This window comes from Leptonychotes weddellii, chromosome 1 (assembly GCF_054177405.1).
Source record: "Leptonychotes weddellii isolate Sample4059 chromosome 1, ASM5417740v2, whole genome shotgun sequence".
In the NCBI taxonomy this organism is placed as follows: Eukaryota; Metazoa; Chordata; class Mammalia; order Carnivora; family Phocidae; genus Leptonychotes; species Leptonychotes weddellii.
The window spans coordinates 76,969,208-76,993,747 of NC_138369.1; the positions used below are offsets into that span (position 1 = coordinate 76,969,208).

Sequence of the window (24,540 nt, forward strand, 5' to 3'; positions counted from 1 at the left end):
GAAGTGCCCCACCCTTGCTGTGGGCCGGGCTAAGTAATCTCCTTGGGTTTGCTCCCGGGAGCTTTTGTTCCCTGCAAGCTTCCCATACAGCTTTGGAGGACGAGAGTGAAATGGCGGCCTCCCAATCTCCGCCCCAGAGGAGCCGAGAACTCAGGGGCCCCACTCCTCAGTGCACCCCCAGAGAAAAGCAGTTAGTCACTCCCGTCTCCCCGGTCTCCGGCCGCACTCCATGCTCACCCGGCCTGTGACCGAACATTTCTATCTCTGGCACCCGCCCCGTGTGGCGTCTCCAAACCCAGCAGATGCCTGCAGTGTGCTCCCGTGCCGCTCCTCCCGGGGGAGGAAGGGGAGTCTCTCCGGATCTGCCGTTTGTTGGGTCCCTGCTGGAAGAGCAGTGGCCCGACTGTGCTGCAGATCACGGTTTATGGCAACCCCAAGCTGAGAGCCCGCGCCTCGGCTCCGTCTGTAGCCGGCTTCCCTGCTCCGATACCTGGGAGCTCTGCCACACTCAGGCACCCCCGGTCTTTCTGTGACCCCGAGGGTCCTGAGACCATACTGACCCAGCGAGGGTTCCACCCCCTGCTTAGCCACTGGAGTGACATCCCTCAGCAGAGCAGACTTCTAAAAGTTCCGATTTTGTGCTCTGCAGCTCTATCATTTGCTGGTAGCGGCTGATGGAGGCCCCCTCTCCCACCGTCTATCATCCTGAATATCACCTTGGATTCACTTCTCCGCTTCACCTACCTTCCAGAAAGTGGTCGTTTTTCTGTTCAGAGAGTTGTTGCTATTCTTTTCTTCGATCTCCTGTTGAGTTTGTAGGTGTTCAGAATGGTTTGATCCCTGTCCAGCTGAATTCCCGGGACCAGATGAAATCCAGGTCTCCTACTCCTCCCCCATTTTGCTCCAAGCCCTCTCATTTTAATTTTTAATTTGCATTTCCCTGATGACTAGTGATGTTGAGCATCTTTTCATGTGTCTGCTGGCCATCTGGATGTCTTTTTTGGAAAAATGTCTATTCAGATTCTCTGCCCATTTTTAAATCAGATTTTTTTTTTAAAGTTTTTTAAAAAAATTTATTTGACAGAGAGAGAGACAGCGAGAGAGGGAACACAAGCAGGGAGAGTGGGAGAGGGAGAAGCAGGCTTCCCGCCGAGCAGGGAGCCTGATGTGGGGCTTGATCCCAGGACCCTGGGATCATGACCTGAGCCAAAGGCAGACGTTTTAATGACTGAGCCACCCAGGCGCCCCTAAATCAGATTCTTGTTATTGAGTTGTATGAGTTCTTTATATATTTTGGATGTTAACCCCTTTGCAGATGTATGATTTGCAAATATTTTCTCTCATTCAGTAGGTTGCCTTTTCATTTTGTTTATAGTTTCCTTTGCTGTGCAGAAGCTTTTTTAGTTTGATATAGTTCCACCTGTTTATATGCTTTTGTTGCATTTGCTTTTTGTGTCAGATCCAAGAAATCATCACCAAGACTGATGTCAAGCAGTTTACTGCCTATGCCTTCTGGGAGTTCTATGGCTTCAGGTCTTATATTAAAGCTAAATTAAAAATGTCATTTTTCTTTGTTCTACCAAACAACTGTTTAAATCTGTTTTTCTGGGGGAAGGTGTTCTACAAGTAAGCTTCTTACCTTTTATAAAGGTTTTGAGACACAAAGAGATTGAGAAGGCAATCCTGCAACTTCTGTTTACTTCCCTGCTGCTGAAAAAGCCAAGGGAGCTCATCTGCACTTCTCCAAGTCACTTGGTCCTGACTGTCAGAAGGGAAAGGACAACATTCAACAATACCTTCCAACAAGGAGATTGCCTCAAAAGGCTTCAGACAAATGTTGAAGGGAGGAAAATGTATTTCATATCCATCTCTGACTCTTTAAATATAATCTAATACTGAGAAAATTAGGTCAAAATCAGAAACTCTAAAAAATAATCTAAGAAAGTAAATACAGTGATATCAGGACCACTAACCAAACTCTCAAGGTATTTTCCTAAAATTGAGCTATTAAAAAAAAAACCAACCCAATTAACCGAAATATATACACATGGTATACAGACACACATACATTTTTAAACTATTAAAGTGGAATAAAAAAATGATCCTGCACTGATTTCATGTAAGTTTAAATCTTTAGCATGATATTAAAAGACTTACTTACTAATAATCTCTTATTCTTTTGACATTAACGGGAGATGATTTAATCTTTTCCGTAATAATTAAATTTTTATACATTAAGGAAGAGAAGTAAAGACACAGAGGTAAAATGTGTTGTAGAAGAACAAGATAGATATTTATAATACCTTAGCTGCATGGTGAAATAGTTGATTAGCTTTTGCCTACATGAAGAAATAATGGTGGGACCTTCCATGTATTCCAGTCTTACTGTTTCCCAAGCCTGGGAAGAAAAAGAAAAAATATTGCAGTCTATTTTCTGTAAGTCACTGTGTATCTAATAATTTATAAACAGAAATTTATAATTATTTCAATTTTACAGATGTATAATAGAGATAGCAAAAGAATATTTTAAAATTCAGGATATGTTTATGGATAAACTGATAGAGAATAAAAAAATCTCCTGGAAGCAGTTAAAACACAATTTAATTCAAACTTCTAGTTAATACAGTAAAAATATCAGAAATATGGATTGAAAAAGTACTGAAAAGAGTATATTTAAGCAATATATAATAATAAAGATAAACCTGTGAAATTACAAACACTTCACACCTGCAAATATAATGCAGCATACTCACATGAAACACTTCATTTGCATTTGTATACACATAAGTCAACCAGGGCATTGCAGATACCAGTCAATATACCTAAACATTTACTACTACGGACTAGACATCATGACTCACTAGGATCAAAGACCATCTCAATTGATTCACTTCACAATCTCTGTAGTAACCTGGAACAATCTGCCCAAGTCTTACAGAATTTCCCCAAGATTATAGAGCTGTTAGCTGTGAAGAGCTGAATTGTGAACTGAGGCATACTGCCTGAGTCCAAGCTCTTAAAACATAAATAATGATACCAGCAATCAATAATACATACAATTGAAAAAAATATTTTTTTCTCTTTCAAAAAGAAACTACTTTTTAAAGTACTAGAAGTCCCTCTTTATTCCCAGTTTCACTTTCTGCAGTCTTAGCTACCCATGGGCAACTGGGATTTGAAAGCAGATGATCCTCCTTCTGATATTATGGTCAGAAGGTCAGTGGTAACATAGTACTAGGTCACAGTGCCTACATCACTCACATTACTTCATCTCATCAGGTAGGCATTTTACTGGTAATCTCACATTATCACAAGAATGGTGCGTGCAGTAAAATAAGATATTTTGAGAGATACCACATTCACATAACTTTTAGTACAGTATGTTTTTATAATTGTTCTGTTTTATTATTAGTTACTGCTCTTAATCCCTTACTATTCCTAAATTATAAATTTAACTTTATCATTGGTATGCATGTATAGAGAAAAACATAGTATATATGGGGTTTGGTACTATCCTGGTTTCAGGCATTAACTGGGGGTCTTGGAAGGTGTCATCTGTGGATAAGAGGGGACTGCTGTAATAGTCATTTCATAAAGGTACTTCGTAAAAATAATATTAGCCAAATTTTACATTTAACCTAAAATCATTGCAAAAAAATTTTGTAATGTCAAATTTCAGATTTCAATTTTGTCTTGTAATTGAAACACTTAAAATAGCATGGTACATTGGTTTTTAAAAAAATTTTATTTTTTAATTTAAATTCAATTAATTTATTGTGTATTATTAGATTCAGAGGTAGAGGTCAGTGATACATCAGTCTTACATAATACCCAGTGCTCATTACATCATGTGCCCTCCTTAATATCCATCACCCAGTTACCTCATCCCTCCAACCCCCTCCTCTCTAGCAACCCTCAGTTTGTTTCTGATGATTAAGAGTCTCTTATGGTTTGTCTCCGATTTTTGTCTTGTTTTATTTTTTACTCTCTTCCCTAATGATCCTGTTTTGTTTCTTAAATTCCACATGAGTGAGATCATATGATACCTGTCTTTCTCTGATTGACCTATTTCACTCAGCATAATACCCTCTACCTCTAATAATACCACATCATTGTTAAGTGGCAGCATTTCATTTTTTGATGGCTGAGTAGTATTCCATTGTGTATGTGTGTGTGTGGGGGGGTGTATGTGTGTGTATACCATATCATCTTCTTTATCCATTCATCTGTCAATGAACATCTGGGCTCTTTCCATAGTTTGGCTATTGTGAACACTGCTGCTATAAACATTGGGGTGCAGGTGCCCCTTCGGATCACTACAGTTGTATCTCTGGGGTAAATACCTAGTAGTGCAATTGCTGGCTCAAAGAGTAGCTCTATTTTCAACTTTTTGAGGATCCTCCATACTGTCTTCCAGAGTGGCTGCACCAGCTTGCATTCCCACCAACAGTGTAAGAGGGTTCCCCTTTCTCCACATCCTTGTCAACATCTGTCATTTCTTGACTTAATTTTAGCCATTCTGACTGGTGTGAGGTGATATCTCAATGTGGTTTTGATTTGTATTTCTCTGATGCTGAGTGATGTGGAGCATTTTTTCATGTGTCTGTTGGTCATTTGGATGTCTTCGTTGGAGAAATGTCTTTTACCCATTTCTTGATTGGATTATTTGTTCTTTGGGTGTTGAGTTTGATAAGTTCTTTATAGATTTTGGATACTAGTCCTTTATCTGATAAGACATTTGTAAATATCTTCTCCCATTTTGTCGGCTGTCTTTTGGTTTTGTCAACTGTTTCCTTTGCTGGGCAAAAGCTTTTTATCGTGATGAAGTCCCAACAGTTCATTTTTGTCTTTGTTTCCCTTGCCTTTAGAGATGTGTCTTGCAAGAAGCTGCTGTGGCCAAGGGTGAAGAGGTTACTGCCTGTGTTCTCCTCTAGGATTTTGATGGAATCCTATCTCACATTTAGGTCCTTCATCCATTTGAGTCTATTTTTGTGTATGGTGTAAGAAAATGGTCCAGTTTCATTCTGCATGTGGCTGTCCAATTCTCCCAACACCATTTGTTGAAGAGATTGTCTTTTTTCCATTGCATATTCTTTCCTGGTTTGTGAGGACTAGTTGACCATAGAGTTGAGGGTCTATTTCTGGGTTCTGTATTTTGTTCCATTGATCTATGTGTCTGTTTTTGTGCCAGTACCATACCATCTTCATGATAACAGCTTTGTAATAGAGCTTGAAGTCTGGGATTGTAATGCCCCCAGTTTGGTTTTCTTTTTCAACATTCATCTGGCTATTTGGAGTCTTTTCAGGTTCCATACAAATTTTAGGATTATTTGTTCCAGTTCTGTGAAAAAAGTGGATGGTATTTTGATAGGGATTGCACTGAATGTGTAGATTCCTTTGGGTAGCATAGACATTTTAACAATTTTTGTTCTTCCAATCCATGAGCATGGAACGTTTTCCCATTTCTTTGTGACTTCCTTAATTTCTTTCATGAGTATTCTATAGTTTTCTGAGTACAAATCTTTAACCTCTTTGGTTAGGTTTATTCCTAGGTATCTTATGTTTTTTGCTGCAATTTTATTTTTTTATTATTTTTTTTTTTTTGCTGCAATTTTAAATGGGATAGACTCCTTACTTTCTCTTTCTTCTGTCTCATTGTTAGTGTACAGAAATGCAACTGATTTCTGTGCATTGACTTTATATCCTGCCACGTTGCTGAATTCCTGTATGAGTTCTAGCAATTTGGGGTGGAGTCTTTTGGGTTTTCCACATTGAGTATTATGGCATTTGTTTAGAGAGTTTGACTACTTCTTTGCTGATTTAGATGCTTTTCATTTCTTTTTTTTGTCTAATTGCTAAAGCTAGGACTTCTAGTACTATGTTGAACAACAGTGGTAAGAGTGGACATCTCTGTCATGTTCCTGACCTTAGGGGAAAAGCTCTCAGTTTCTCCCCATTGAGAATGATTTTGCTCTGGGCTTTTCCTATACGGCTTTTATGATATTGAGGTATGTTCCCTCTATCTCTACACTGTGAAGAGTTTTAATCAAGAAAGAATGCTGTACTTTGTCACATGCTTTTTCTGCATCTATTGAGAGGATCATATGGTTCTTGTTCTTTCTTTTATTAATGTAGTGTATCATGTTGATTGATTTGCAGATGTTGAATAACCCTTGCAGCCCAGGAATAAATCCCGCTTGGTCGTGGTGAATAATCCTACTGTTGGATCCTATTGGCTAGTATCTTGGTGAGAATTTTGGCATCCATGTTCATCAGGGATAGTGGTCTGTAATTCTCCTTCTTGGTGCGGTCTTTGGTTTTGGGATCAAGGTAATGCTGGCCTCATAGAAAGAGTTTGGAAGTTTTTTCTTCCATTTCCATTTTTTGAAACAGCTTCAGAAGAATGGTGTAAGTTCTTCTTTAAATGTTTGGTAGAATTCCCCTGGGAAGCCATCTGGCCCTGGACTCTTGTTTGTTGGGATTTTTTTGATTACTGCTTCAATTTCCTTGCTGGTTATGGGTCTGTTCAGGTTTTCTATTTCTTTCTGTTTTAGTTCTGGTAGTGTATAAATTTCCAGGAATGCATCCATTTCTTCCAAATTGCCTAATTTGTTGGCATATAGTTGCTTATAATATGCTCTTAAAAATTGTTGGTATGTCTTTGGTGTTGGTTGTGATCCTTACTCTTTCACTCATGATTTTATTTATTTGGGTTCTTTCTCTTTTCTTTTTGATAAGTCTGGCCTGGGGTTTATCAATCTAATTAATTCTTTCAAAGAACCAGCTCGTAGTTTCATTGATCTGTTCTATGGTTTTTTCTGGTTTCTATTTCATTGATTTCTGCTCTAATCTTTATTCTCTTCTCCTGCTGAGTTTAGGCTTTATTTGCTGTTCTTTTTTCAGCTCCTTATGGTGTAAGGTTAGGTTATGAATTTGAGACCTTTCTTGTTTCTTGAGAAAGACTTGTGTTGCTATATACCTCCCTCTTAGGACCACCTTTACTGCATCACAAAGGTTTTGAACAGTTCTGCTTCCTCTTAGGACCACCTTTGCTGCATCACAAAGGTTTTGAACAGTTCTGCTTTCATTTTCATTTGTTTCCATGAATTTTTTTAATTCTTCTTTAATTTCCTGGTTGACCCATTCATTCTTTATTAGAATGCTCTTTAACCTGCAAGTGTTTGAGTTCCTTCCAGATTTCCTTTTGTGATTGAGTCCCAGTTTCAAAGCACTGTGATCTGAAAATATGCAGGGAATGATCCCAATCTTTTGGTATCAGTTGAGACCTGATTTGTGACCCAGTATGTGATCTATTCTGGTGAATGTTTCATGTGCACTCGAGAAGAATGTGTATTCTGTTGCTTTAGGATGGAATACTCTGTATATATATTTGAAGTCCATCCAGTCCAGTGTGTCATTCAAAGCCCTTGTTTCCTTGTTGATCTTTTGCTTAGAAGATCTGTCCATTGTTATGACTGGGGTGTTGAAGTCCCCTACTATTAATGTATTATTATCAATGTGTTTCTTTAATTTGGCTATTAATTGGCTTATACAATTTGCTGCTCCCATTTTAGGGGCATAAATATTTACAATTGTTAGATCTACTTGTTGGATAGACCCTTTAAGTATGATATAGTGTCCTTCCTCATCTCTTATTAGTCTTTGGTTTAAATCTAATTGGTTGGATATAAGGGTTGCTATCCCAGCTTTCTTTTGATGTCCTTAGCATGATAAATGGTTTTCCACCCCCTCAATCTGGAGGTGTCTTTGGGTCTAAAATGAGTCTCTTGCAGTCAGCATATGGATAGGTCTTGCTTTTTTATCCAGTCTAATACCTTGTGTCTTTTGACTGGGGCATTTAGCCCATTTACATTCAGGGTAACTATTGAAAGATATGAATTTAGTGCCATTGTATTACCTGTGAAGTCCCTGTTTCTGTAGATTGTCTCTGTTCCTTTCTGATCTATGTTACTTTTGGGGGCTCTCTTCGCTTACAGGATCCCCTTTAATATCTCTTTCAGGCCTGGTTTAATGATCACAAATTCTTTTAGTTTCTGTTTGTCCTGGAAGATTTTTATCTCTCCTATTTTGAATGACATCCTTGCTAGATAAAGTATTCTTGGCTGCATATTTTTATCATTTATCACCCTGAATACATCATGCCAGTCCTTTCTGGCCTGTCAGGTCTCTGTGGATAGGTCTGCTTCCAGTCTAATGTTTCTAACCTTGGAGGTTATGGATTTCTTTCAGGATTTTCTTTGTCTCTAAGTTTGCAAGTTGCACTATTACATGTCGAGGTGCTGACCTATTTTTATTGATTTTGAGGGGGGTCTCTGTGCCTCCTGGACTTGAATGACTACTTCCTTCCCCAGATTAGGGAAGTTGTCCACTATAATTTGCTCCAATATACCTTCTGCCCCTCTCTGTCTCTTTCCTCTTCTTCTGGGATCCCAATTATTCTAGTATTGTTTCACTTTATGGTATGACTTAACTCTCAAATTCTCCCCTTGTGATCCAGTAATTATCTCTCTCTTTCTTGGCTTCTTTGTTCTCCATCATTTTTTCTTCTATATCACTAATTCTTTCTTCTGCCACATTTCTCTTAGCAGTCAGAGCCTCCATTTTTGATTGCGTCTCATTAATAGCCTTTTTTATTTCAATATGATTATATTTTAGTTCTTTTATTCCCCCATAAAGGGATTCTCTAGTGTCTTCTATGCTTTTTTTAAGCCCAGCTAGTTATCTTTATAATCGTTATTCTGAACTCTAGTTCTGCCATCTTATGTCTATACTGATTAGGTCCCTGGCAGTTTGTTCTCTTTTTTGAGGTGAGTTTTTCCATCTTGTCATTCTTGCAGAAAGTGATCGCTTTTCTTATTTTATTTATTTATTTGACACAGAGAGAGAGACAGCTAGAGAGGGAACACAAGCAGGGGGAGCGGGAGAGGGAGAAACAGGCTCCTGGCTGAGCAGGGAGCCCGATGCGGGGCTCGATCCCAGGACCCTGGGATCATGACCTGAGCCGAAGGCAGATGCTTAACAACTGAGCCACCCAGGCGCCCCTAGCGATCAGTTTTCTATTTGTAGAGTTGCTGCAGTGGTCACTTTTCTATTTGTAGAGTTGCTGCTATTCTTTTCTTAGATCTCCAGTTGAGTTTGCAGGTGTTCAGAATGATTTAATAGCTATCTGGCTGAATTCCTGGGACCAGATGAAACTAAGGTCCCTACTTCTCCAGCATCTTGGACTATCTCCCAGTATGTTGACATTTATAAGTAAAAAACCTTATTAAAAAAGCATTTGCTGGGACGCCTGGGTGGCTCAGTCGGTTAAGCGTCTGCCTTCGGCTCAGGTCATGATCCCAGGGTCCTGGGATCGAGTCCCGCATTGGGCTCCCTGCTCCGTGGGTAGCCTGCTTCTCCCTCTGCCTCTGCCTCTCTATCTCTCATGAATAAATAAATAAAATCTTTAAAAAAAAAAAAGCATTTACCTGTAGATGTTGAAACTTGAGCAAGCCACAACCATAAGTCAATAAGCACATTTTGTGTAAACTGTGAACAAGGGAGGTCAAGACAACCCAGGACAGCTCAGGGTAGAGTTCCATCAGTTCTGATTCACTCATGCCATTGTGACTAACATTTATGAGGCAGAGAATCTAGGTAGAGAAATGAATTAAGAATGATCATAAGCCATCTCTACAAGTAATAAACAGCCATTAAAATTTCCATAACTCTTTTAAGGTGATTAGCTTCTTATTCAAACTTATTGTTCAAATGATTTAGTAAAGCAAGAAACATATTTCTTAGAATAAAACACACTTTCCAAAAGGCATTAATCAGGAATAAGATAGTGTATATAGCAAATCTAGCATGCCAAAGACAATACACAGAAAAAAGTTTGATGAAAATTAAAACCTCAGTGGGTGCCTCAGTGGCTCAGTTAGTTAAGCATCTGCCATCAGTTCAGGTCATGATCCTGGGGTCCTGGGATCAAGCCCCATGTTGGGCTCCCAGCTCAGTGGGGAGTCTGCCTCTCCCTCTGCCCTCTGTCCCTCCCTTCCCCTTCACTTGTGCTCTCTCTCAAATAAATAAATAAAATCTTTAAAAAAGAAAAAAAATTAAAACCTCAGGAAATGGATTAAAACTAATGACAAAGTTCCAATTTTGGGAAAATGGTAGAAGAAAATGATTCTTCTACTATAAATGCCCGTTAACATAAGACAACATGTAACAAAACACCTTTAAAAGCATAGGGAACCTGCAAAAAAGAAAGGGAAATCCACCAGGTGCCAAAAATGAATAGGAAAGTGAACATCAGAGGGCTAAGTGCTGGAGCTGCTGTCCCTGGGGGAAGTGAGGGTACCAGTAGGCAGCAGTCTTAGTAATTTAAGGGCTTGGGTTTTCACAGCCACAGCAGGGGTGGAAGGTGAGCCCTTAAACCCAGTAAGGTGAGTAGCTGGAACTAGAAAGCTTGCCAACACCAGGAATCCCAAGAGCTGTACTTTCAGTGAAGGGGTGCATGAGAAAACATTAGCCCACAGACCAACCACATATGAAAGTTTACTTTCAAGCTCTAATAGTTGAGACACTGTAGTATTGGCAAGGAATAAGCAAAACTGGAACAGAAGAGCTCAGAAAACAAACTCATGTTAATTTGTGAGTGTGATATCCAAATCATCAGAAAAGATGTACTATTTAGTAAAATTAGCTGGCCATATGATAAAAGATTAAAAAGTAGATTCCTTCCTCACATATCAAACAAAAATAAATCCATAAGGACTCATACAGGAAGAACAAAAATGTAAAACATTTTAAAGGGAAAAAATTTATATGAGAACATTTTTATAACAAAATATTTTTTGATAAGATTTTTAAAATGAGATATAACAGGCATAAACCATAAAAGAAACTGTTGATAAATCTGACTTCATCAAAATAAAACACTGTATAATGAATGATACCAAAAAGTGAAGACAAGAAACAAATCGGAACAAGGTATTTATTTGCAAACTGTGTAACAGAGGATTTGTATTCAGTATGCAGAATGTTTAAGAGCTCCTGGAGATCATTAAGAAAAGACAACTCAATTAAAACTCACATAAAAAGGCCTGAATCAGCAAGTCACAGAAGAGGAAACAAGAATAGCCAATAAACAAGCTGGGGCGCCTGGGTGGCTCAGTTGGTTAAGTGACTGCCTTCAGCTCAGGTCACGATCTCAGGGTCCTGGGATCGAGCCCTGCATCAGGCTCCCTGCACAGCGGAAGCCTGCTTCTCGCTTTCCCACTCCCCCTGCTTGTGTTCCCTCTTTGGCTGTCTCTCTCTGTCAAATAAATAAATAAAATCTTAAAAAAAAAAAAAAAGAATAGTCAATAAACATGAACAGATGAAAAATCTCAATGATAATCAGGAAAATGCAAATTTCTTGAGCTATCACTTCTGGCCATAAGCACACTACAGCAGCTAGCCTTCCTGTATATGCTTGAAACACACTTGAGTACAAATTTAAAAATAATTACTATTTTCTTCAATTCACACACAAATGCAAAATTTTAGGAGTTTTATAAGTTTATTATCCTTTACCTGTTTCATTAGTTCTTTATCCATATCATTTGCCATGGACTCCTGGATAGATCGCAGAGCAAGTCTATATAATGAAATAGTATCTTGACACTGGAAACACTGATGAAGGATTTTATCTAAATTGCCTGCTCTCCCAGCACTGTTGGAATTGAGAATAGATTTAATTTCTTACAGACAGCCAACATCTGTGAAAAATTTGGGGTAGATAAAAACAATGTGGTCTCTATTTTTTATACTTTAAATGATAACAGAAATTCAACAAAACATGATATAGGAAAATGACAGTTTTATGGGGCTGCTAGAGTCATCAGTTTTATTTTAGTGTACCATTTAGCTCAACTCAGTAAACACATGCTGGAAACTTACTATGTGTCAAGCAATTACTGCACATTATGGGAATACAGAATGAGTAAGAAGTGGTTCTAATCATCTAGAAACACGCTACCTACATACAGGAAGCAGGAAAATAATTATAAATAAGTGTTATTAGTTAGCCATGCAAGTTAAATTTGTTTAGAGCCAGGATTTAGGAGACATCAGGCTAAAGAAAATCAGTAAATAGGGTGGTTTGTTTTAAAATATTACACAATATTTACCAATAGTTTCTTTTTTAAATATGAAGATATATAGAGAAGAAAAAACAAACAAAAGGTCTACAGTCCCTCTCTATAGGCCTAATAAACTTTCTAAAGGCCTAATATATATGGGAAACCATTTCAGATTTCTTTCTAAATCAGCATGACTATACATAAATTTTGTTTAAACCAAAAGCCTGATTTATGGCCCACTAAGCACACATTGTACATCTGCCTTGTAAATGAGTGGCCTAAAGTAAAACTCTCTTGTCCTTAAGATATGGACCAATGCTCCTACCCCCTGCATTTTTTGATGTTAAAACACAGGATTCCTGACTATATAATCTTTCAAGCTTTTACAAAATGTAGAAAAGGGTATATAGCCCTGTAAGACCTGTTCATTCTCCAGAGCACCATCTTCCCCGTGAAGATTGTGTTTCCCGGGCAGCTGTCCTAACTTGGGCTTGAATAAAACTCTCTTTCTCACTTTTAGAGATTCTAATAGGTTTGCTTATTTTGTGTCGATGCTCTTAAAATAGCTAAATTCAATAAATACTATGGAATGTGTGGAAAGGGACTCCTGCTCTTGAACTGCACTCAGGCCAGCTTCTGATGCTCCCAGAGGCCAGACGCACTGCCCAAACTGGAGACAGTGGAGAAGGACAGTGGGAATATCATAGGCAATTCAAAATTTTAGAAGATGTTTTCATTTCAAATCTGGTGCTCAAGATGAGAATGTGGAATTAAGAGCCAAGAGTACTAGATTCAGTGTCTAGAATATGAGTTGTAGTAGGATTAACTGTCCATTGTGATGATCATCAAAACCATATTCATCTTTTTTGCCTCTGGTTGTGAAGAGACAAAGTAAGGTGAGGCTGTACTGAAGAAGAAACATAGTGACACTTTGTAGGGCTTATTTAAAGGCAAATGACTAAAGGGTATCCGGAACTGAAGAATCTATTTTAAGCTGAAAGGTTTATCAGGATTTGAAAACAGAGACAATTAAAAATTCCTACTACCTACCTACTAATATTCAAGGACACCCCAAAACAGCATGTGTTTGCCTCAGTTGTCCCTCACTTTCTCAAAGCTAGGGGCCTCAAGCAGGTGACAAGGAGCACTCATGGGCCCCCAAGAAGGGCAAAGATGGCCTTCTTTGGCAACCCCCGACAGGGAAACAGCGCCGATGACAATGAGACAACTACAGCCAACACGTTCTTGTAGCGCACGGGCTATCACCAATCTGCAGTCACGAGTCACATTCCCACAAGGATGTTAGTATCACTGTTAGAATCAACAGAATCTGATGTGAGTGGCTCACAGAGACTGCTGCAATGATCGTTCAGTTTCACAAGGTGAGGAAGCTGTCTGCAGCAAACACAAAACATGCAGATCATGTAACATCGCCACCACTTACCGTGAGATCATTTTGCCGAAAAGGGTGACATAAAGGGCATTGCAGGTCGTGGCAGAACGACAGTGTCGTTCTAGCTTCTTCTCCTGCACCAGTTTACCAAAACACAAAACAAACAGAAAAACACAACACCACCCTGGAATGAAACAGTCTTCACTACAGAGCCATCAACAAAAACCCCTGGCAGAAATGACACGGTTCCCACCACCTCGTCAGTAGCATCACTGCCACGCAGTGGTGGACTGCAGATGTTCTTTCGCTTTTAGCATTCCTGCTTAATATAATGCAGCAAAGTAAAACTTAAGCCCAAAATGCTTTTTATTGCTTCTTCTATATTTGTTAGTAGTTTAAGAGCCAATGCATTTAACAATTAGGAAACTCCAATTTTCCTTAACACAATAGAGAGTTCCTATATTGAACTTTAAGTCTCATATAAGGTGTTTTATAGGAAAGCTGTAGAGAGTAAAAGAGCAACAAAGTTAAAAATACTTACCTGCTCTTTACTCAATTTAATGCCCACAGAGTGGCACTCTGCAATTATAATAGATTTTGCATCTTTTGGATTTAAAGGATCAAGATGAAGTGTAGGCCACAACCTTTTATTCAAAGAAAAAAAAATGAAATTCTCTTTTAAAACAATAAAAGCTGTAATCTACCCAATCACAAGTCAAAATCCATTACAAGAATTAATTTTTTTATATTGCCTTTATAAAATCAACAAAACTAATCTCTGTTAATCTTACTAGGTATTATTGTTTGATTCATTCTAACATGTATATCATTACTTTCAGCAATTAATCCCACCAAAGACTTTAAATAGCAATATACATTAGATAGTAAGGTGGTAAAACATTTTTAGTTCTATGTTCTATACTAGGAATAAAACTAAACATATTAGTACCTATGAAGAATAGTACAAGGTAATATTTGCCCACAAATTACTTGTAATCCAATTGGAATGTAATCATCCTGCTACATCCATTCTCAACAGGGTACTGAAAATTGTTTCAGGGTGGGGAAAAAGAATCTTACTCTTTTTATGTATAAAGCACAAATATACAAACGTAAACGTATCTGTTTCTATACATAAACTGATATATGGCATATGGATGGTATTAAAATTTCTAGGGGCGAGGGAGGTAATTAGGAAGAAAGTGTCTAAAAAGGTTCCTAAGGGGACAAAGGTTGAGAAACACTGCCCTACAGAATTCAACCACTGTATTCCTTTTTTGAGGACTGCCAAAGTAAGCACATATTTCAAGATAACAGGTGTCTGGTCCATTACTCATAGCCCAGCCCTCTCCCTATTTTTCTCACCTGTAAATGTCATTGCCTGCTAGCCATCGCTAGCTGGAGGTACAACTAGCAACTCAAGCTAACCATGTCCAAAAACAAAACTTACAACCTTTCCTCCACAAACCTGCCCATCCTCTGTGTTCCCTATTTCAGTTCATGGAACCACAATTTACGTAATATCTCAAGACAGAAACTTGGGGGCCATCTAGGCTTCCCCTCCTTGACATCCCAGGCCTAACCTCCCACCAAAGCCTGTGGATTTTAACTTTCTCTTGAATCCATCCACTTCTCCCCTCCTCCCTGCCACTTACATGAAAAACATGAAAGCACAAACACATATCCAAAACCTTTCCTTGTTTGTACTTAACACATTTCATGTAATCTGAAAGAACTAAAGTTAGCATCGTACCTCCACGCTGGAGGGCATGTTTCTACATTCACAGAAACAATTACTCTTACATTCACTGGCAGTGGATCTATCAGCCATTTCATGTGTTTTTCAACTTGCTTAAAAATATAAAAACAAAATTCATTCTATTAATTCAAAATATTTCAAAACAACCCGATAATAGCTCCCCAAGTAAAAGGAAATTCTCATTAAGTTTCTCATTATTATTAAGGATACAATCTTGTTTTGGGATGATAAATTTATCTCAGGATATTAAAAGAACAAGTGGCAAAATACTATGATAGCTGATATGAATTACGGACACTTAAGGAAATGTTAAGGCCCTAAAAATATGTCAAAATGAACAATTTTTGCTAACTGGTTCATTCAATTGGTCTTTCCCAATAAGATACTAATGTCTATACCAGGGCATACAGTACATTTTTTATCCACATTCTTCTTCCCTAGAAATTAAGCAGAAATAGCAGGAACAACATCAACATTTTCTTCCCATCAACATACTTAAAGGTCTGCTATAGCCATTACTGATAATTCTGTTTCTTTCTGAGAGTACCAATAGGTTACAAAGTGAAAACAGTACCTGAACTTGATCTATAGAATCAATAATGATGATGATGCTGCCTTGATGACGGGCAGAGAGTTTTTCTAGCCAGCGTGGAAATTCTTCCAGAAGCTTAGCTGGATCCAATGTCAGAGCAGATACTGACCAAGAGTGCTGCATCAACTGCAAGGTGAGAACACATACAAATTCAAGTAGTTACACTTTATCACAGCTGGTGGGAAATACTTCTATCCCGGCTTTTAAAACCAAAACTGAGTAACCAAGAGGACCCAACTGCATCAAGTTTTATTTTTAACGTTATACAAATCTAAAACAAATGGGTAATATTGAAAATTGAAAATTATTGGGTACTCAGCCCCAACAATTTCTGATTCTAAATAAAAATTCTGATAATTCCAAAACATGGCATCTTATACCTTTAGAGTTAGTCGTTTAATAATCAAGGAGGACTCGGAGCTGGTTGACATGGGCCTTCCCACAAAATGAGAAAGAATTAGCGTGTTAGGGGAATTCTTCTGTTGTAACTGAATCCTGAAAGAAAAAGACCTTTTATAAGACTGATGAAGCTCATTTATTATCAAAAAAAAAAAAAAGGATTCACAATGCATTAAACATCAAATGCTATCCAACTGTCAGCAATCACGTGGTCAATCACTTTTGAATAAACATGGGAAATTTCCATTTTATTCCACTTTTAGATCCTTTTAAATAAACCTTTAAAAATTATAGATTCATTTTAATTACAAACTGAAATTAACTAATGGAAACCAATATAGTGTACATTTAAGGTTAGTGTACATTTGAGGTTAAGGTATTAGTGAAGTGAACATTACCCTTTAATTAAAAATATATTAGAGGAAAAAAAGTTTCTTTGCTAAGTACAAAAATATTATTTTCCAAAAAAATATTATTTCCCACTAAATAAAAGGGCAGTAAAAAGGAAACAACATATGCCAACTCTTTAATGTAAATCATAATTATGAAAGACAATATTCTGATTAATTGTTTTTAAATAATAGGAACTAAAATGAAAGTAAAAAAGAGTTTATCGACTTCTATAAACCTTAGTCCCTAATCTGAAGAATGACTTTGCATTCATAATACAGGTCATCCTTTACTTTGATGTTCTTTATGACTTATCTCACTCTAAACAGTCTGTCTTTGCCTTCTTTCAAATATTAAAAATCTCAACAAAACTTTTCAGATGAAGCTAGTAATTGAAAACACAGGCACATCCCCTGTATATCTAGTTCACCTAATTCCATTCCAAACTGACCACTCCTTTACATAGCACGTGCCTAGCTCTGACCTACGTAACTACTGTACACAATCAAAATGCTCCTATTTCCTATTCCTTTCTCATCCTAGATCCTCTCTAACATCCAAATTGTATACACTTCAGGGCATGACTCTAATATTTTATACCTTTTTGCTTTTTCAGTGTTTAGTACAGGCCATGCAGGAAGGCAGACAGGCAATAATACATTTTGTCGAATGAGGTAAGTAATTCAAATGATGAAAATGGTAACAACAATTTAATTGCACTGCATCATACCACTTTGATAAGAGAAGGGACTTTCCAGAACCTGGTCCTCCAGATACAAGAAGGGGTGGAATTGGTGCTGGGGCTGCCACTAGATCGTTAAGGCGTTGGTAATACTAGAAACAAAAATGAATTTAAATTGTGAGGAAGCACATGCCTCTGAGAATTCTAGAGCCAACTCTGACTACCCTCTGAAATCATTAGAGAAAATGAAATCTACTTTTAGTCAACATCATGATTGCTTCTTTTTATGGCTGGTTAAACGTGCCCAAAGTAGTAACCTAAGAATGAGCCCCAATTTCTTCTACACATAGTATTGCTGTCAATTAATGGATCAGAGACAAAACTTGAGATCCCCCTCGGGTTTTACAACATTCTCAGTCCGGGTTAATAAGTATATTAGTGTTTGTCCTCATGGTGCGATTATCCATGTTGAGACATGTGCTTAACTTTGTATCATATGAAAGGTAAGTGAGATTCAACTATATTTAGGAACATCAAACATTTTTAGTTAAGATTAGGATTTATGAACCACATGTTCTTTACCATCTGCAGTTCACCAAACCAAGATTAGGGTAGCTAGGAAACTTGATAAAAATCATAAGGCTATCTATTATTCCAATGCTTGGAGGAATCAAAATGTCAAACATTCAGAAAATACCATAGTAGTTAATGCAATAGGCTGGTCAGTTCATCAGCATCTTTAAATATCTCATTTTACAAGCAAGGAAGTCAAAGTTCAGAGCTAAGTAATGATCAAAATCCAGAGTTAGCGAATGGTAGAACCAGGACATAAACATAGACAGCCTAAATTATAAAATTTCTATGGAAATACTGCTGTTACTGATAGCTATGATAATATTCCTTAAAACATTCGTTCTTAGAGCACCTGGGTGGCTCAGTTGGTTAAATGTCTGCCTTCAGCTCAGGTCATGATCTTGGGGTCCTGGGATCAAGATAACTTTGCCAACTCCCTAATAAGTACTGAGGTAATCTGGTTTAACCTGGACTGTATTTAGGTAAAAACACAATCATGATAGAGCTTTAAGTGGTGACTGATGTTTGTTGGAACAATAACTCCAAATGCTTACTTTTTCAAATCCCAACTCATGGGCTGAATTTGTAGCCTGTTGAAAAGTTTCCATTTGCTCTTGTTCATCATGTATGTCCCACAGAACATCACCAAAATCATCATCTTCTGGAACAGAATCTTCACTGCCCAAATCCTTAGTCTCCGGGTCTGTGTTCTCAGAGCCCAGTATGTCCTGAACACCAAGAGCAAGCACACAACAATGAATAAAGAATGTTAACACCTTGTAGCAGTGTGAGCACACAGGTATACGGTGGGTTTCACCTACTGAGGAGGGCAGGTCCAAACCTATGGCCTTTGTATAGTACCTAAAAGAATAAATTTATAACTATAAAAAAACACTAGAAATAAAGAAATATTAAAATGACAAACATACACAAAAACCAAATTCTTAATAAAAAAAAGCTTTTAATAAAATTAGAGGTGCAATTGGGAAACCTGGCTAGCTTAGTCAGTAGAGCATATGACCCTTGATCTTGGGGTCATGGTTTCAAGCCCTACACTGGGCAGTGCTTACATTTAAAACAAAACAAAACAAAACAACTGTCAGATAAAAATAGAGGGGCATTTGACTCTTGGGGATCTGTTTTCTGAAAAATGTTACATAATATATTTGCTTACATCTGGGTGGTGAATCATTTTAAAGATTGTGCTAATGCCTAAGAAATATGCTGCTTTACATTTTTATAAGAATTTAATTACTAAGATGGGGTTTCTTGATATCAAATATCTGTGTCATGATATCTAGTCTTTATATCACTGAAAATATGTTGCTCTTCAAGCAGTAAAGATGGCAAATATGTCCACTTTCACTTGCTACCATTTATTCTGCTCAGTTAATTTTATTTACCTGGGTCCCAAAATTCACAAGATTATCGAGAAGATCAAAATTGATGTCAGTTTTTATATTAAAGAACACTATACAAAATGTGTTGTCAGAAGTCTTATCATGTTTTGGGGCTCATTCTTTCTCTCTGATAACAAATCTCCATACTTGTAATACAAGTTAATTAGAAAAGGTAATCTAATCCCTAACTTCTCAAATAGAATCTCTGGCACCCCAGACGATATATCAGCAGGTATAAGAAACTGCAGGCTAAATGTGGTACATCTTTCTATTGTGCCCATTCTACTTTTAAGGTGGGGGGGGTCTTTTTCTTATCATCATTAGCATTTTTGATAATATATAATTTAAAATGATTTTTTATATTAAAAATAAACATAAGTATAACATTAAGCAGAATATGTAACTCACATAAATTTACAAGATAATACTTGAGATGTCATAGAAACTTTCAGCCTGAGATACTGTCTATGACCATGACCTCAGACCCTTAGAGGTATGATTTTACCCCTCTCTGCTGTAAGGATGATGTAGTGGATAAATTTGAAAGGGATTTTTTTTTTTTTTTGAGAGAGAGAGCATGCACGTGTGCACATGTGAGCGGGGTTGGAGGGGTGGGTTGGGGAGGAGGGCAGAGGAGAGGGAGAGAGAGAATCTTAAGCAGGCTCCATGCCCAGCACAGAGCCCCAGGCGGGGCTCAATCTCATGACCCTGAGATCATGACCTGAGCCAAAATGGATGCTTAATCAACTAAGCCACCCAGACGCCCCTGAAAAGGCTTTTTAAAAGATTTTATTTATTTATTCAACAGAGAGAGTACAAGCAGGGGGAGCAGTAGTGGGAGAGGGAGAAGCAAACACCCCGGTGAGCAAGGAGCCCAACGTGGGGCTCCATCCGAGGACCCCGGGATCATGACCTGAGTTGAAGGCAGACGCTTAACCGACTGAGCCACCCAGGTGTCCCTAGGATTTTTCTACTTTATAAAAATTCAAGGTGCAAACAAAACCTGAGGAGACTCTATTGAATAAGATAAATATTTTCCCTCAAATACTTATACTTTTTATCTAGCACTTTTGTAATCTATTTTACACTTAATCAGGTGTTGAGGCATCAAATAGCTTTGTGAGACAGATGACAGATAAAGAAACATGGTACTAGTAATACTATGATAATACCACAGGATAGACAATCACCAGAAACTATGGCACTCTTCCCAGGTATTGTTTTCAAAAAAACAAGGAAGTTGTTTTTACTGGAAAACCCAACTTTATGGAAAACAGTCTTAGAATTTTTTTTTAAAGTATGTTCTATGCCCAACATGGGGCCTGAACTCACGACCAAAATTGAGGATTGCGTGCTCTACCGAATGAGCCAGCCAGGCGCCCCTTAGAGTATTTCAAATGAAATCTTACAAAGAATGCATATTTACCTGTTTAATAATCTTTTCCACATAAATATAAGTTTTATATACTCCTTCTGTAGGATCTCCGGAGTGATCAATGATCTGGAAAAAAAAAAGAAGTTCAACAACAACACGAAGAAAACAATAGTAACAAGAGGGGGTAAATACTTCTATAGAATTTGTGTTGTCAGGGATCATTCTAAGTACTTTACACATATTAGCTCATCTGTCCTCACAACAAGCCTATGAGGGAGACACTATTATTATTACCTCCATTTCACAGAAGAGGAAACTGAAGCAAGTTATGTAACCTGTTCAAGGTAACAGGAGGGATTTATTGTGAACAATGGGAACAATGTCTCAATAAAACAAAAAGTATACTTTTTTTCTTTGTGTCCAAATTCTGTCTTACGTACTTCCATGCCATTCAATATATATAACCTTCAAAATACATCAAAATCAATTTTTATGAGAGTAAAGCTATAATTCTACAAAACAAAAAGGCAAAATGGTACTTGGCGGTGTAAATCAGTAGTCTTCTGAGTTTGCTGAAAGAAGAATGCCCTACCTATAGAGAACATGTATGTTGCTAATAAGAGATTTAATAGTTGATAAAGACAATGGTTTTACAAAGCACATCAAGTGAACTGGAGTAGAAGTTTATCTTGCATTTACATTTATAATCATGGTAGACAGATCTTATTTTACTCCTATTTTTATAAAATAAATTCATCCTCCTAGTGTATTCATTGTTAAAAGGCATTTATAAATAGAATAAAGATCGGAAAGAAGAATCAGTGTTTTTCCTCTTGGGGCCTATGGACTAGGCTCATACTAAAACAATTAAAGCAAAGAATGAAATGGTTCTGGAGATTATAAAAAAATAGGCACTTTTTTGTGTTAGGCTCTTTAGTTTATGCTGGTCTTAAGCTTTTCAATACTAAATGATGTAAAAAAATGCTTGTGTTCACATTTGATATTATTTCTTGCATGACCACAGAGAAATAAAAACAATGTCCAAATCTGAGTTGTTTTCAACTGTATTCTCTTTTTTTAATATATTTTTTTAAAGATTCTGTTTATTTATTTGAGAGAGAGCCAGGGGAGCCAGAAGCCAGGGGAGGGGCAGAGGGAGAGGGAGAAGCCGACTCCCATTTGAGCAGGGACCCCGATGCGGGGCTCAATCCGGGATCATGATCTGAGCCGAAGGCAGACGCCCAACCAACTGAGCCACCCAGGCACCCCTAAGATTTTATTTTTAAGTAATCTCTACACCCAACATGGGGCTTGAACTCACCCCGAGATCAAGAGTTGCGTGCTCTTCTGACTGAGCCAGCCAGGTGCCCCTCAACTATATTCTTAACATTAACAGTAAACATTTTCAAGTTATCTCAGTGTGCAGTAAGGCAAAGCCTGCAATCTGTTCTAAAAATTATTCCACCATGCATCCAGGACTGATCAAATCTCTCACATTCATCATTACTGTTTTGCTTTTCCCAATGCTCTTAGAAAAGGTTACTATGAAAAGGCTCTTCCTTACACTGATCCTTGTCAACAGTAGACAGAAGAACTCAGTACTTAGGAAAAAAAGGAACAGAAAAGAATCTGATTTGTCCACTCACATCTTATCCTTTGTAGCTGGGTACTGCTATTTAGTCCTCTCTTTTTCTCACAGTCCACAACTAAGTCTACTGGCTCTGCTGTCAACTTATCCAGATTCCTGTTTCTCATCACTTCCTCTATCACCACCCTGGTCCAAGCCACCATCATCTCTCACCTGGTGACTGCAAGAGCTCTCCAACTCCACCCTTCTCCCCTACCTCCAAACCAATCAATTCTCAACACAGCAGCGTAACAACATTCTTGTCAGAATTGCATTTCTTCTGCTCCTGCTTAAAGTCTTCCAGTGACTCAAGTAAAAAAAAAAAAAAACTACAAATAAAAAAACCATCTCACTCCAAATAAAAAAACCAAGGTTTCTAAAATGGTCTCCAAGGTTCTTTACCCTTGGCTCCCAGTTAACTGTCCTACTAATCTCCCCTCACTCACTCCCACCTCATGGCCTTTGTTCTAACACTTCCCTTGGCCAAGCAAGTTCTTAAAAAAAAATAACCTTATGAATTTTACCTTGGCTTTGTTGGTCTTGTTCAGGTTAGAAACTTGATCAATCAATTGCTGGACGGAGTCGGAACTGACTTTCCCATCCTCCAAGCGATGATAAATTAATCGTGGTTTGCCTTCAGGGTTTTTCAGAAAAGCTTCTTCACAGTCTTCCAATAACAGGCTAGATTGGAAATCAGTATTTCTTGTGTTACACTGAGCTATGGCAGCAAGTAGTCAGTCAACCTAAGTGTCAATAATGGGACTTTACAGCAATGACAAGGGGCCAGGAAGCAGCCCAGGGACAGAACAAGTGCAGCTTTCCAAAAATGGATGTTTTTATAGCTCTGTTCCAGCTTAGTCATAAAAAATAATGCGTTTATTGGCAGACAGTGAGAACAGGTACAATAAATTCTGCATTAAATTGAATTTTATTTTTATTTTACTTTATTTTTTAAAGATTTTATTTATTTATTTGACAAAGAGAGAGACAGCGAGAGAGGGAACACAAGCAGGGGGAGTGGGAGAGGGAGAAACAGGCTTCCCGCGGAGCAGGGAGCCCGATGCGGGGCTCGATCCCAGGACTCTGGGATCGTGACCTGAGCCGAAGGCAGACGCTTAACGACTGAGCCACCCAGGTGCCCCTTAAGTTGAATTTTAAAGCATTAGGAACTTTAATTTTTTTAATCTAGCAACAAGAAGAAAACTCTCAAAAATACTGTAAACATGGTTCAAAATAATGGACCAGTCTCATGAGACTACAAATAAATGGAAACCTAATTCCACTTACAAATATATAATTTCCAAATTAAAATACAAACATTTTTTTTTTTAAAGATTTTATTTATTTATTTGACAGAGAGAGACACAGCGAGAGAGGGAACACAAGTAGGGGGAGTGGGAGAGGGAGAAGCAGGCTTCCCACAGAGCAGGGAGCCCGATGCGGGGCTCGATCCCAGGACCCTGGGATCATGACCCGAGCCGAAGGCAGACGCTTAACCGACTGAGCCACCCAGGTGCCCCAAAATTAAAATACAAACATTATTAACCCCAATGCTTCAAGATTTTTCTCTTCTCTAGTCTTTTAGACTTTCTCATCCAATAAATGACCTAAATGACCTGAATCTTTATACCCAAGATACAGTATGAGAGAGATCCAGAGGCAGATGGGGGAGGTCAGATAGCTAGTAAAATCTTAACTGGGGTACAGGGTGAAAAATAATTATAATTTTGGGGGCACCTGGGTGGCTCAGTCAGTTAAGCCTCTGCTTTCGGCTCAGGTCATGATCTCAGGGTCCTGGGATCAAGCCCCACGTCGGACTCCCTGCTCAGTGGGGAGCCTGCTTCTCCCTCTCTCTCTGTCCTTCCCTCCTGTGTTCTCTCTCTCTCTCAAATAAATAAAAAATAAATAAAATCTTTAAAAAAAATTCTAACTTTGCTATAGGGTACCATAACGACAGTTTTCAGTATAATTTAAATTCTAGAATAATCTTGGAAGTATCTACCAGTGTTTTCTACACTCTAAGGAAAATTGGAACCAATTCCCCTTTCTAAAAAGCATTAAATGAAGTTTGTCTAGAGAGGCAAATTGGTGTGTATATGCAGAGGAGAGCTATTACATGATTCAGAATTTACATAATATGTTCGAATACAGCCCCAATACAAAACAGAGTAATATTCAATTATATAGCTCTGTGCCAATCCAATCAATCCAAACCATAGATTTTT

General features: G+C 38.0%; 1 protein-coding gene across 4 annotated transcripts in view; it reads right to left on the reverse strand.

Moving 5' to 3' along the window:
• Positions 1-1,090: 1,090 nt before the first annotated feature.
• Positions 1,091-24,540, reverse strand: part of NPHP3 (nephrocystin 3) — a 33,661-nt gene continuing 10,211 nt past the window's right edge. The window contains exons 7-19 of one of the 4 annotated variants that reach the window (XM_081826245.1): positions 22,840-22,996; positions 20,740-20,814; positions 18,468-18,641; positions 17,389-17,492; positions 16,250-16,364; positions 15,852-15,995; positions 15,272-15,369; positions 14,060-14,162; positions 13,570-13,652; positions 11,578-11,716; positions 9,489-9,653; positions 2,304-2,398; positions 1,091-1,762 (exon numbers count right to left, since the gene is read on the reverse strand). In XM_081826245.1, coding sequence (XP_081682371.1) covers positions 1,636-1,762; positions 2,304-2,398; positions 9,489-9,653; positions 11,578-11,716; positions 13,570-13,652; positions 14,060-14,162; positions 15,272-15,369; positions 15,852-15,995; positions 16,250-16,364; positions 17,389-17,492; positions 18,468-18,641; positions 20,740-20,814; positions 22,840-22,996 — 1,579 coding nt within the window. In that variant the 3' untranslated portion in view covers positions 1,091-1,635. Of the gene's footprint in view, positions 1,763-2,303; positions 2,399-9,488; positions 9,654-11,577; positions 11,717-13,176; positions 13,521-13,569; positions 13,653-14,059; positions 14,163-15,271; positions 15,370-15,851; positions 15,996-16,249; positions 16,365-17,388; positions 17,493-18,467; positions 18,642-20,739; positions 20,815-22,839; positions 22,997-24,540 lie in introns of those variants that run through there. The other 3 variants (XM_081826254.1, XM_081826262.1, XM_081826268.1) reach the window with 3 other exon arrangements.